The sequence below is a fragment of the Alexandromys fortis genome, unplaced genomic scaffold (assembly GCF_014885135.2).
Source record: "Alexandromys fortis isolate MF-2015 unplaced genomic scaffold, M_Fortis_MF-2015_v1.1 scaffold_97, whole genome shotgun sequence".
Lineage (NCBI taxonomy): Eukaryota > Metazoa > Chordata > Mammalia > Rodentia > Cricetidae > Alexandromys > Alexandromys fortis.
In genome coordinates, this window is record NW_026067981.1 from 870,405 (window position 1) to 884,096 (window position 13,692).

Sequence of the window (13,692 nt, forward strand, 5' to 3'; positions counted from 1 at the left end):
AGTGCGACACGAAGAAAACATTTTCAGAGCATCAGAGACATAGGACATAGCATAAAAAGACAAAATAACAGATATAGATTCAAAGCTATGAGTCATGATACTAAATTTAAATAAATTAAGCACTCCAGTCAAAAGGCAAACATTAACAAAATTGATTTTATTACTCCCCTAAGGCTCATGGATCATCCAGAAAGTATGTAAGGGTTGATAGACAGGCAGAAGTGTTTGACAATGCCTTCTTCTAAGCAAAGCACAGCCATGGCAACTCTTCCTCTTAGCTTCAAATATATTGAACATATGGCCTACCTTAGACCATCTCAAGAGAAAATATCAATTCTAGCAGCTCAAAAATTCTACCAACAAAAACAGCCCAAGTCACAGCCCGGTTGCTGCACATCGAGCTTACTAACCACCAGATTCCAATCCTGCACATGTTCGGTGTTCCACTCTCGTCAGTGAACAAGAAACAGAAAGCCATCATGGATTTGACAGAGGTCTCTCGTATCCAAGACAGAGGCCAAGGCAACCAGGAAATACTGCACTCTGAGATTAATTGCATTATAAAAGAAGAATCTGAAAAGTTCTAATTAAGATTCTTAATCATTGTACTCATGAAACCAAGAGCAGGATACTATCTGTAAAATATAAAAGTAACATTCATAAAATAAGAAAGTGCTCTTTGAACTTCAAAAATTTTAGCATAAATGAAAAATTAGAGGTTAGAATCTAGTTGCTAAATCATGCAAATATGTAAAACCAAAAGTACTGAGAAGTGGATGTTAAAAGAGAAACAGTTCAGACTCTAGAGGGGTTCACAGGTGTCCAAGGAGATGTCCCCAGCTTGTTCCTTGAGCAGCTGAGGAGAGGACAACTGAACTGGCCTTATCCTATAGCCACACTGATGAATATCTTGCATATCATCATAGAACCTTCATGTGGCGATGGATGGAGATAAAGACAGAGACCCACACTGGAGCATGGGAATGAGCTCCCAAGGTCCAAATGAGGAGCAGAAGGAGAGAGAACATAAGCAAGGAAGTCAGGGGTGCGAGCGGTGTGCCCACCCACAGCGATGGTGGGGCCGATCTAATGGGAACTCACCAAGGCCAGCTGGACTGGGACTGATGGAGCATGTGATCAAACCGGACTCTCTGAACGTGGCTGACAAGGAGGGCTGATGAGAAGCCAAGGACAATGGCACTGGGTTTTGATTCTACTCCATGTACTGGCTTTGTGGGAACCTAATCTGTTTGGATCCTCAACTTCCTAGACCTGGATGGAGGGGGGGGGGGGGGCTTGGACTTTCCACAGGGCAGGGAACCCTGACTGCTCTTTGGACTGGAGAGGGAGGGGGAGAGGGGGGGGGAGGGGAATGGGAGGAGGGGAGAGGGTGAAAATTTGTAGTAATAATAATAATAAAATTTTAAAATAAGAGAAACAGTTCAAAAGGAGAGAATAAGAAATAGTAAAAAAATAAAAATGAAGAGAACAAATAAATACAGGCAATTAATCATAACAAAAGCTGGAAGTACTGGAGTTGAGGCCCATACACCTCCGTGCTGAGAGCACACAGCTGAGAGGTTTTGTTTATTTCTTTACACACACACACACACACACACACACACACACACACACACACACCAAGGTATTCCAGTAAGGTCTTTGAAGAAAGGTTGTCATTTCTTAACTCAGAGAAAGGGAAAATTAAAACATCATCAGAAGGAAGAGATGTTTCAGGATGCTGACATACAAATAACACAGAAAGTCCCTGATTTTATAATATATATCAAATAAATATAGACTGGATAATCTATGCTTGTTTTTTAAACTTTTCCTATTTTCAAAAAAATAGTAAGCAAAAGACAATAGAAAGTGTTCTAATTGTGACATTTGGGTAACTCCTATAATAACTAAGTAAATGGAATTCTGCTAGTGCAGAAATTTATTTTATTAACCTTTAAAACTAAGCATTCAATGAGGTTTGAAAGTGTCTATGTTCTTGGATTTCATTTAAAGACGTTTTTAATCATGTGGCATTTGGCTGTAGTCCCTAATTATTCCTCTTTCAGCACCTGAAATATAAACTATTTACCAACGTTGACCTTGTTGAATTTTATGATATTAAGTCATTAGAGTTTGGCCTACCTATAAACACGGCCAAAGCTCTTGCCACCTTGCAATGATTTTTTCTCATCATAATAGCCACACACTCACCTTGAGGATCAACTTCTTTAGCTAGCTTCAGTGCATCCGAGTTGGCAAGATCGGTGTTGGCCGGGGTGACAGCCAAGACCAGACAGTTCTCCCTCGTGATGAACTGCATGATCATATCTCTGATCTGATGCTCAATGTCTGGGGGCTGGTCTCCCACGGGCACTTTCGTTATTCCAGGTAAGTCGATAAGCGTTAGATTTAACACTGCGTGGGGAAGAATGGGAGAGTCTTTCAGATACCTTCAGTCCAAAACATACCCACAAGGTTGTCTAAAGACACCCAGGTGACTGCATCATCTGCCACTTAGCTCAGCTTTATGTGCTGTGTATGTGAATGACCCCAATCCAAGTGAGGAGAAGGAAAAGCGTTGAATACGAAAAGGGGTTGCTCATTTTCTCTATTTTTACATGATTGAGCTAAGCCAAATGATCATCTTAACATAATCTGGAAGGCATTGATTTACATGCTTAGCAGTTTGCTGAGAGAGCTGCCATCCCTCACTGTCATAACGAAGCAGCTATAATTAAAACACCAAACAATACATGCATATGCTGTCTGCCTGTCTTGTGCATCGCCTTCAAGTGGTACAAAAATTCTAAGGGTAACAGTTGCCCTTCCCCTTCAGAAGCATCAGATGTTATTTGCAGAAGATTAGCCACTTAGCCTATGGGAAAGATGTGAGCCATTTGTGGAGCTTTGGGTAGAGTGAGCGGGCTGTACCAGCAGTCAGTGGCAAGGTGCCTCCAATCCAACCCGACTACTATCTCCTAGATGAGGGTGGCAAGTCCCTATGGGAATTAATGATGACTGTCTAGGGATAAAAATCACACCTGGATCCTCAGGAGTAAAATTAATAGAAATATAAAATGGCTACAGGGAGATCAACAGGGAAGGATTCAACCACATACCTCTAAAATTTTTTGGCAAAGACTAAAGACAATAATAATAATAATAATAATAATAATAATAATAATAATAATAATAAAAGTTTTTATGTGCCCACCTTCTGATTTTTGAAAGTTTAGAAACTTTTAAAAGGCATTTTTCTCAGTTCCCAAGTCAATTATGATGTTATCAGCCCCTCCTACCGCTCTCTAAATAGTCTTAGCTCTTTGAATATTACCAGAGGTCCCACGACCTAAACAGCTCAAAGGCCCAAACTGTTTGCATGGTCTATAATGAATGGGAATTTTTCTAGGGAAAATTTTTTGAGGAGAATAATTCAAATTTAAACATTATACTTACCGTGTGGAGAGTAGACGCGTAGGTTGATGGGTATAGGGGAAATACCCTTATTCATTCCCGTCACTCGGTCTGTTTCTGCTTCAATCTCATGGCGAACTTCATCAAAATCTGTAAATTTTTTTCCTTTGCAATGCAGAAACTCAGCATATTCTAAAACAAACAAAAACCAAAAAATTCCATACATTTATGTTAGGATTACATCAAGGAACCAATATCTTATTTAAGAATAAATCAAATTACCAATGTTGTTCCTCACCTATCAAAACAACTTAGCAATTCTAATACTGATGATTCTCTAAGAATATCAAATTTTCTATGTTTCAGATAAGAATTAGGTCCTAGAAATATCTTTAAGCCAACAAGCCTACCAAATGATTTTTTTAAAAATGGGGCTACTCAAGTGATAAAAACAAACAAAAAAATGGTACCCTGGTATTAAAGACTGTAGGTCTGGGGTATGCACACACCCACCTACTAACACTGCACTCTTCTCCTTTTTCAGCATCACCATCTCGTTAAGATGGAGCGCTCTGCCATGCAAGCACATCTTCAGAAGCTAGGGAACTTGGAAAGAGTATTTGCTTAACTCTTTTTAAATGCAGGGTTTTAGATTTAGCAACAAACTATTCAAAATATCATATAAACTTGCATAAGTAGACATTTTCTCAAGAAAAAAAAGAGATAAAGTATTAGATCAAAACTATTTGCCTGCATTTAAAAATTACTATATAGGCAGAAGAAAGAATCTTAAAATAACTATAAAAATAACAAAAAAGTGGAGAAATTGTTTGGTTAATTGGTTGATTGGCATTTTGTCTTTCTTACTGTATTTATGTATGTGTGTATGTATGTATGTATGTATGTATGTATGTATGTATGTATTGAGGCAATGTCTGGCTATATAGTCCCGGCTGGTCTGGAATTTGCTATGTAGCCCAGACTGGTCTCAAACTACTGCCTTGGCCTCCTAAGTACTCGAGTTAGAAGAGGCATACCACTACCTCCTAGCTGCTACACTATCAAATTAGATGCCCACTTCTAGAGATATCTATGAAAACAAAACTTTACAGTAGTCATACTAGCAAACAATTTTTGGCAGACATTTTGATTTCTCCAAACTGAAGAACTGCTCCATCAAACATACGGTAAGGATGAGCACCTTGGTTCCAATGGATAGTGAGGCAAGGACCAGCAGTCTTTCCAAATTCCTAGCCAAAGACATTGAAAATTCACCCAAGAAAATCAGCCACAGACAAGGGATGTGTTATTTTAGAGCACGGCTCCTCTTCATCAGCACCTTAGCGTTGATTTGAGGAGCACAGATTACACCACCAAGTTAACACAGGCTTGGTGGAGGAGGTGTGGTCCACACTCTAAATGCTAGGACATGCAGAGATGGAGAAGTGGGAAAGGGCTGAAGGTGGAGTAGAAACAGAGTACTTAAGAGTGGGAAGAATTTCATGCCATACAGGACGAAGAAAGAAATCTGAGTCTTAATTATCACCAAACCCCTGGCAGAAATTTCTGCTTGGACCCATTCACTAATGGCCAACTAAATATTTGACCTCTTATTTGAGGGTTGAAAAATCAATCTTAATAGGAAAAATAACTCTTTATGCTGACAGAATATCAACTTCCTTATCTTATTCCATTGCTTCCACCATTGCCTTCTAGTGCTGCATAAACAATGGTCTAGCAAACGAAAAGACCAGGAATTAATCTGAGCGTCCACATTCGGAGGTCACCGCCTTCCTGAGAATCCCGTCACCTGCCCTTGCTTCTCTGACCACTGCTCCAGTCTTCTGCCAGCAGACAAGCATCTTCTAGCTCCACCCAGCAATGGGAATGAAAAGGACAAAAACTCCTGAAGCTGACTGGAGTTCTGCTTCAAGGCACCAATGTTCTGAAATGACCTAGCTTTCCAAACATTTAAGTGACAGTCACAGACTAGCAGAATTGCTGTCTTTCCTATCAAGATACACAGACACAGTTTCTTCCTTCTTCTTAGGTTCTCCATACAACAACCAGTGCCATTCTTTGCAATATACTGAGCAAACTCTGGTGGCCCATCCTTTTGATGCTGCTGTACACACAATATTAGTTCATCAGACTTCAGGGGTCTGCCCTAGAGAGATCACGTCAATATCTGGCCTGTTTTTCCTATAGTTTTACTCTACCACCTACCTTTGGTTTCATAATATAATTTACCAGAAGATGGGTCCTTCATTTTATTATCCATTCAACTAGCCAGAATGTGAGGGTTCAAAAGTAAGTATAAGGCCAATGTACAGGAAAAAAAGTAATCAGATCAAAAGTATAAAAAAAATAATATTAGAAAGGGCTCAGGATCTAGCTCAGTGATGTGTATGGATGGTGAGCAAGGCGGGGCCCTGAATTTGATCCCCAAACACAGTGGAGAAGTGGGAAGGAAGTGAATTAAAAAGAAATACAACTGCTTATTTCCAGGTGAATATGGTCCACTGAAGATGGACCCAAGGACTGGCAGCCATCTCAATTACTACTGTCAGAACGTTCATAGCTTCTCTGACGCGGCCACATTTTCACCTGTTAATAAGCTTGAGCAGGATAACTGGTCACATGCAGAGAACAAATGGCTGGATGAGTGTTTGGCCCTAAATGGGAAAACTATCTCACACCTGTAAGACCGAGGGCATGTCACAGAAATCAGGGAGGAAAGTCCATAAGAGCTGGAGGCCTGGGAAGTTCTTAAAAAGCACTGTCTTCCATGGAGGAAATCCAGAGAATCGTTAGGTCATATTTCGAAAACCTGTTCTCCACAAAATTGGAAAACTTAAAAAAAATGGAGAATTTTCTGAATAACACTTATTAAAATTAAATCAAGACCAGTTAAGCAAATTAAATAGACCTATAACTGCTAAAGAAATAGAAACAGTCATCAAAAGTCTCCCAAACAATAGAAAGCCCAGGGCCAGATGGTTTCATCACAAAATTCTAAAAGACTTTCAAAGAAAAATACCAATACTCCTCAAATTATTCCACACAATGGAAACAGAAAGAACATTGACAACATCTTTTTATGAGGCTACAATTACCCTGATACCCAAACCACACAAAGACATTACTAAGAAAGACAATTACAGACCAATCTCACTCATGAACACTGATGCAAAAATGCTCAATAAAATACTGGCAAACTGAATCCAAGAACAGATCAGAAAGTCATCCACCATGACCAGAAGGCTTTACCCCAGAGATACAGGGATGATTCAACATATGAAAGTCTGTCAATATAAACCACCATAAAAACAAACTGAAGGAAAAAAAACCACATGATTATCTCATTAGATGCTGAAAAAGTCTTCGACAAAACACAGCATCCCTTCATGATAAGGGTCTTGAAGAGAGCAGGGATACAAGGAACATACCTAAACATAATAAAGGCAATATACAACAAGCCAACAGCCAATGTCAAACTAAATGGAGAGCACTCAAAGCAATCTCACTGAAACCAGGAGCAAGACAAGTTTGTCCACTCTCTCCATATTTATTCAATATAGTTCCTGAGGTTCTATGTAGAGCAATAAGACAACAAAAGGAGATCAAGGGGATACAGATCGGAAAGGAAGAAGTCAGACCCTCAGTATTTGCTGATGATGTGATAGTTTACATAAGCAACCCCAGAACTTCTACCAAGGAACTTCTGCAACTCATAAACACCTTCAGTAATGTAGCAGGATACAAGATTAACTCGAAAAAATCAGTAGCCTTCCTTTACACAGATGATCAATAGGCTGAGAAAGAAATCAGAGAAGTATCACCCTTCACAATAGCCACAAATAGCATAAAATATTTTGGAGTAACTCTAACCAAAAAAATGAAAGACTTGTATGACAAGAACTTTATATCTTTGAAGAGAGAAATTGAAGAAAACACAAGAAAATGGAATGATCTCCCATGCTCTTGGGTAGGTAGAATTAGCATAGTAAAAAAAATGGCAATCTTATCAAAAAGCAATATACAAATTCAATGCAATGCCCATCAAAATTTCAGCAAAATTCTTTACAGACCTCGAAAAAACAATACTCAACTTCATATGAAAAGGCAAAAAATCCAGGGCAGCCAAAACAATCCTCTACAATATAGGAACTTCTGGAGGCATCACAGTCCCTGACTTCAAACCCTACTACAGAGCTACAGTACCGAAAACAGCCTGGTATTGGCATAAAAACAAATAGAAGGATTAATGGAACCAAATTGAAAACTCTGATATTAATCCACACACCTACGAACACCTGATTTTTGACAAAGAAACAAAAATATAAAGTAGAAAAAAGAAAGCATATTCAACAAATGGTGCTGGCATAACTGGATATCAACATGTAGAAGAATGCAAATAGATCCATATCTATCTTCATGCACAAAACTCAAGTCCAAATGGATCAAAGACCTCAACATAAAGCCAACCACACTGAACCTCATAGAAGAGAAAGTGGGAAGTACATGTGAACACACTGGCAAAGGAAAGTACTTCCTAAATATAACCCCAATAGCACAGACACTGAGAACAACAATTAATAAATGGGATTTCCTGAAACTGAAAAGATTCTGTAAATCAAAGGACATGGTCAACAAGACAAAACAGCAGCCTACAGAATGGGAAAAGATCTTCACCAACCCCACATCAGACAAAGGACTGATCTCCAAAATATATAGAACTTAAGAAATTGGATATCAAAAGAACAAATAATCCAATACAAAATGGGATACAGACCTGAACAAAGAACTCTCAACAGAGGAATTTAAGGAAATCTCAACATCCTTAGCCATCAAAGAAATGCAAATCAAAACAACTCTGAGATTCTATCTTATACCTATAAAACTGTCCAAGATCAAAAACAATGATGATAACTTATGCTGGAGAGGATGTGGGGTAAAAGGGAGCACTTCTGCATTGCTGGTGGGAGTGCCAACTGGTCCAGATCCTTTGGATATCAGTATGGCAATTTCTCAGAAAATTAGGAAACAACCTACCTCAAGACCCAGCAATACCACTTTTGGGTATATATCCAAAGGATGCTCAATCATACCACAAGGCCATGTATTCAACTGTGTTCATAGCAGCATTGTTTGTCATAGCCAGAACCTGGAAACTACCTAGGTGCCCCTTGACTGAAGAATGGATAAGGAAAATGTGGTACTACACAATGGAGAAAAAATTTAATGACATCTTGAAATTTTCAGGCAAATGGATGGATCTAGAAAATACTATATTGAGTGAGGTAACCCAGACCCAGAAAGACAATTACAAAATTATTCATTCATAAGTGGCTTTTAGACATAAAGCTAAGCAAATGCAGCCTACAATTCACAATCTCAGAGAACCTAGACAACAATGAGGACCCTAAGAGAGATATACATGGATCTAAGCTTCACAGGAAGTAGAAAAAGAGAAGATCTTCTAAGTAAATTGGGAGCATGGGGACCATGGGAGCGGGTAGAAGGTGAGGGGGAGGGGGGGAAAGGGAGGTAAAAAAAAATAAAAGCAGGCTTGTCCATTCACACACACACACACACACACACACACACACACCCAAAACCACCTATTTCCTGTTACTTTATACCACAATAAATTTTAAGTAAATAAAAATGATTTGAAAAGCACTGTCTTCTGGCTTTGACGTGGCTGAGGGAATCATGAAACACAGCAGTCCGTTGACTGCACCAGACCTGCGTGTGGAAGTAGGGCGTGAGAACACAGGGCTGGTTGAGAAGAAGGGTGTCTTTCGGTGTTTGCAGGGACAAAGAAAGCAAAAAGGATTGAGTATGTTTATAATCCATGATGAACTGTGTCAGATTGTCAGTGTTAAATTAATAAGAATGCAATGACAAAATGTGAGGAGCACAAATGGGGGTTTCCTTTGTTGCCACTAGATGGCACCTACTTACTGTCTCGGCAGGGACCTAACTGATGTCCTTCAAGAAGATTGCCAAGCAGATGAGATTTTTCAATTAGATTTAAATTAGCTCCTGAACTCCTGAAGACACTTTTATCATGGAACTTGGAGAGTCTATGTGTGCAGAATCATCGGAAACCTCTGCGTCCCACAAATGGATTTGGGAATGTCTTTATTTACTTAATTATTTGGCAAATCTCCATCAAAATCTACTTGAAGAAACTAGGGCTTAATAGAGGACAAGAAAAGTCTCGTGGCTCACAAGGTTAATATTTAATTAAGTTCCAAAGTAGCAATGCGTGCATGCCAGATGATAAGGATAGTAGAGACAATAAAATGGCAGGGGCGCCAGAGAATGTGGGACATTTTGGAGTAGTGTTCATTTGAGTAAGGCTTCTTTGATATGATAAAGCATGCTGGGCTTGCTGAGATACGAGAAGGCCAATATGGCTGGAGATAGGGACAGGCTTGGATGATGAAGAGCCATTTTATGGACTTTTATTTTCACCCCAGTGATACAGTAGACTACAGAGGGCACAATTAGAAAGAAAACACAAGGCATTTGAAATGCTTATTAACACTGCCTGCCGTGGTAAGGACAGACAATGGGGAGCCAGAGGAAGCGGATGCTAGAATAATCCAAGTCATAGCTGAAGGGGCTTGAAGCAGAGGCGCCGAAGTGAGGTGTTAAGAAATGGTTGAATTCTAATATACTTAGAAGGAAAAAGAAATAGGCTCTGATCTGCTAATGGGTTTACAAGCAGGGCTGCGGGAAGAGGTGGCAACAATAGCTTCATGGGATTCAACCTCAGAAATCAGAATAATTCTGAAGTAGAAGAGACTGAGAGAAAGGGGTTGTGACAGGATGCGGGAGGAGGCGGGAGGCAGGAGTTTGGGTGGAGACTTACTGAGTTGCACACCCACCCCAGCACAGGAGCACCTGCTCCAGCCAAGTGTTATTTATACCAAGGCTGTCAGTTCTGTTTAATCTAATGTGTGTCGACTCTGCAAACTTTCCAGAAGATGGCGGTCAAGTGCTTGCAGGGGGAAAGGGAGGGAGGCCTTTTCTAATTAGCACGAAAATGCCTCTGGGGCTTCATTCCTGGAGTCTTCCCTGCAGGGGGAAGTCTGAGCAGGATAAATATATATATACATATATATATATGTATATATATACATATATATATATATTAGGAACTCGTTACATTGGGCAAGCCCTGAGAGAGCAAAGGCTCAGCACACTGGGCCCAAGTGTGGTAATCAGGAAACGAGACAGTGAGATGAGAGAAAACTGGAGAGGTGAGCTCAAGTCCCGGAAGGAGAACTTCCTGAAGGAAGTAGACTTTGCACTCAGCCCTTCAAGAAGCTGGAAAGTGAGAGAAAGGCATGGAGAAAGGGATGGATGGAGGAAACAGGATTACAGAAAACTGAGAAGCAAGAACATAGAGACGATGATCAGCTAAGCTTTTAAGGAGTTGTGTGGTAAAAGAGAGAGTGGCCTGGCAGGACGGCTGGGGCAGAAGGTGAAGTCAGGAGAGCTCTTTGTAACACAAGCAAACTGACTGCGTGTAATTCAGCCTTACAGGAAAGGTGAGGAGGTGAGCGTGAGAAGAGACAGGTGCTGAAGCCGAGAAAAGCGGAGGGCAGAGGGAAAAAGACAAGCCCATCAGCGTATCTGTGGTGGAGCAGGGAGGAAACAGGAGAGGTTGGAGTGAAGGTGTTGGATGTGTGACACCCACCTGTGACCGGGAGAGCTTGTCCTGCTTGCCTGAAGTCAAGGACTTTAAAAGCATTCCTGGGTCAGCAATAAGGGTCAGTGCCACCAAGGCTGACGACCGGAATATGACCCTGGAATTCACGTGGTGGAAGGAAAGCACCTACTCCCACAAATTATCCTCTGACCTACACACACACACACACACACACACACACACACACACACACACACACACAAATGTATTTTCTTTTTAATGGACTAGAGAGATGGTTCAGTGGTTAAGAACACACATTGCTCTTGCAGAGAACCTTGGGTTCACCTCCCAGCTTACACATGGCAACTCAATTATCTGTGACTATAGTCCCGAGAGATTCAGTGCCCCTTTCTGGCCTTAACAGTCATTGGTGTTGCACATACATACATGCAGACAAAACCCTCATAAACATAGAATAAAAATAAATCTTAAAAATTAAATAAACTAGTCTTCCTTGAATTTAATGAAAATAAAGAGACAACATACTCAAACCTATGGGACACGATGAAAGCAGTGCTAAGAGGAAAGTTCATAGCACTAAGTGCCCACTTGAAGAAAACGGAGAAAGCATACATTGGGGACTTAACAGCACACCTGAAAGCTCTAGAAAAAAAAGAAGCAGATGCGCCCAGGAGGAGTAGAAGACCAGAAATAATCAAACTGAGGGTAGAAATCAACAAAATAGAAACACAGAAAACAGTCCAAAGAATCAATGAAACAAAAAGTTGGTTCTTGGAGAAAATCAACAAGATCGACAAACCCCTATCCAAACTAATTAAACGACAGAGCGAGAACATGCAAATAAATAAGATCAGAAATGAAAAGGGGGACATAACCACAGACACAGAGGAAATTCAGAGAATCATTAGATCTTACTACAAAGGCCTGTATGCCACAAAACTGGAAAATGTAAAAGAAATGGACATTTTTTTTAGATAAGTACCATATACCAAAGCTAAACCAAGACCAGGTGAACGATCTAAATAGACCTGTTAGTCGCGAAGAACTAGAAATTGTTATCAAAAATCTCCCTACCAAAAAAAGCCCAGGACCAGATGGTTTCAATGCGGAATTCTACCAGAACTTCCAAGAAGACCTAATACCTATACTCCTTAATGTATTTCACAATATAGAAACAGAAGAGTCATTGCCAAATTCCTTTTATGAAGCCTCAGTTACCCTGATACCAAAACCACACAAAGACCCAACCAAGAAAGAGAATTACAGGCCTATCTCACTCATGAATATCGACGCAAAAATTCTCAATAAAATACTGGCAAACTGAATCCAAGAACACATTAGAAAAATTACCCATTATGACCAAGTAGGCTTCATCCCAGAGATGCAGGGCTGGTTCAACATACGAAAATCTATCAATGTAATCCACCATATAAATAAACGGAAAGAAAAAAACCATATGATCATTTCATTAGATGCTGAAAAAGCATTCGACAAAATTCAACACCCCTTTATGATAAAGGTCTTGGAGAGATTAGGGATACAAGGGTCATACCTAAATATAATAAAAGCTATTTACAGCAAGCCGACAGCTAACATCAAATTAAACGGAGAGAAACTCAAAGCCATCCCACTAAAATCAGGAACACGACAAGGATGTCCACTCTCTCCATACCTCTTCAATATAGTGCTTGAAGTTCTAGCAATAGCAATAAGACAACATAAGGGGATCAAGAGGATTCGTATTGGAAAGGAGGAAGTTAAACTTTCGTTATTTGCAGATGATATGATAGTATACATAAGTGACCCCAAAAACTCTACCAAAGAACTCCTACAGCTGATAAACACCTTTAGTAATGTGGCAGGATACAAGATCAACTCCAAAAAGTCAGTGGCCTTCCTATACACTAAGGATAAGGAAGCAGAGAGGGAAATCAGAGAAGCATTACCTTTCACGATAGCCACAAATAGCATAAAATATCTTGGGGTAACTGACCAAGGAAGTGAAAGATCTATTTGACAAGAACTTTAAGTCTTTGAAGAAAGAAATTGAAGAGAACACCAGAAAGTAGAAGGATCTCCCTTGCTCTTGGATTGGGAGGATCAACATAGTAAAAATGGCAATTCTACCAAAAGCAATCTATAGATTCAATGCAATCCCCATCGAAATCCCATCAAAATTCTTCACAGATCTGGAGAAGACAATATGTCTACATATATTTTCATTGGTTATTATTTGTACATATATTATTTCTACAATATAAATTACAGAGAGAGGGGAGAGAGAGAGAGAGAAAAAGAGAGAGAGAGAGAGAGAGAGAGAGAGAGAGAGAGAGAGAGAGAGAACATACCAGCCAGCCATAGAAGGATTCTAAAAGGGTTTTAAGGGTTTTTTTTTTTTAAATTACCATAGCAAGAATGTCAATTTGTACTTAACCTGACCTACAGCAATCTCTGGGCTCAGATCTGCCTAGCATTCTAGGTGCTTACAACACACTTAATTTTCCTGTGGAGCCAAACCTTGCAAGATGGGAAAGAATTGATGCTTTACAGTTTGGAATATTCAGTTAAAACTAGCAGGCCTGATT

The 13,692-nt window shown here is 39.8% G+C and overlaps 1 protein-coding gene across 5 annotated transcripts in view; it reads right to left on the minus strand.

Annotated features, from left to right (window-relative positions):
- Dnm3 (dynamin 3) overlaps nt 1–13,692 on the minus strand; it is a 474,394-nt gene that overhangs the window by 338,604 nt on the left and 122,098 nt on the right. For all 5 annotated transcript variants that reach the window (XM_050158367.1, XM_050158366.1, XM_050158369.1 and 2 more), the window contains exons 3-4: nt 3,460–3,609; nt 2,215–2,418 (exon numbers count right to left, since the gene is read on the minus strand). In XM_050158367.1, coding sequence (XP_050014324.1) covers nt 2,215–2,418; nt 3,460–3,609 — 354 coding nt within the window. The remainder of the gene's footprint in view (nt 1–2,214; nt 2,419–3,459; nt 3,610–13,692) is intronic.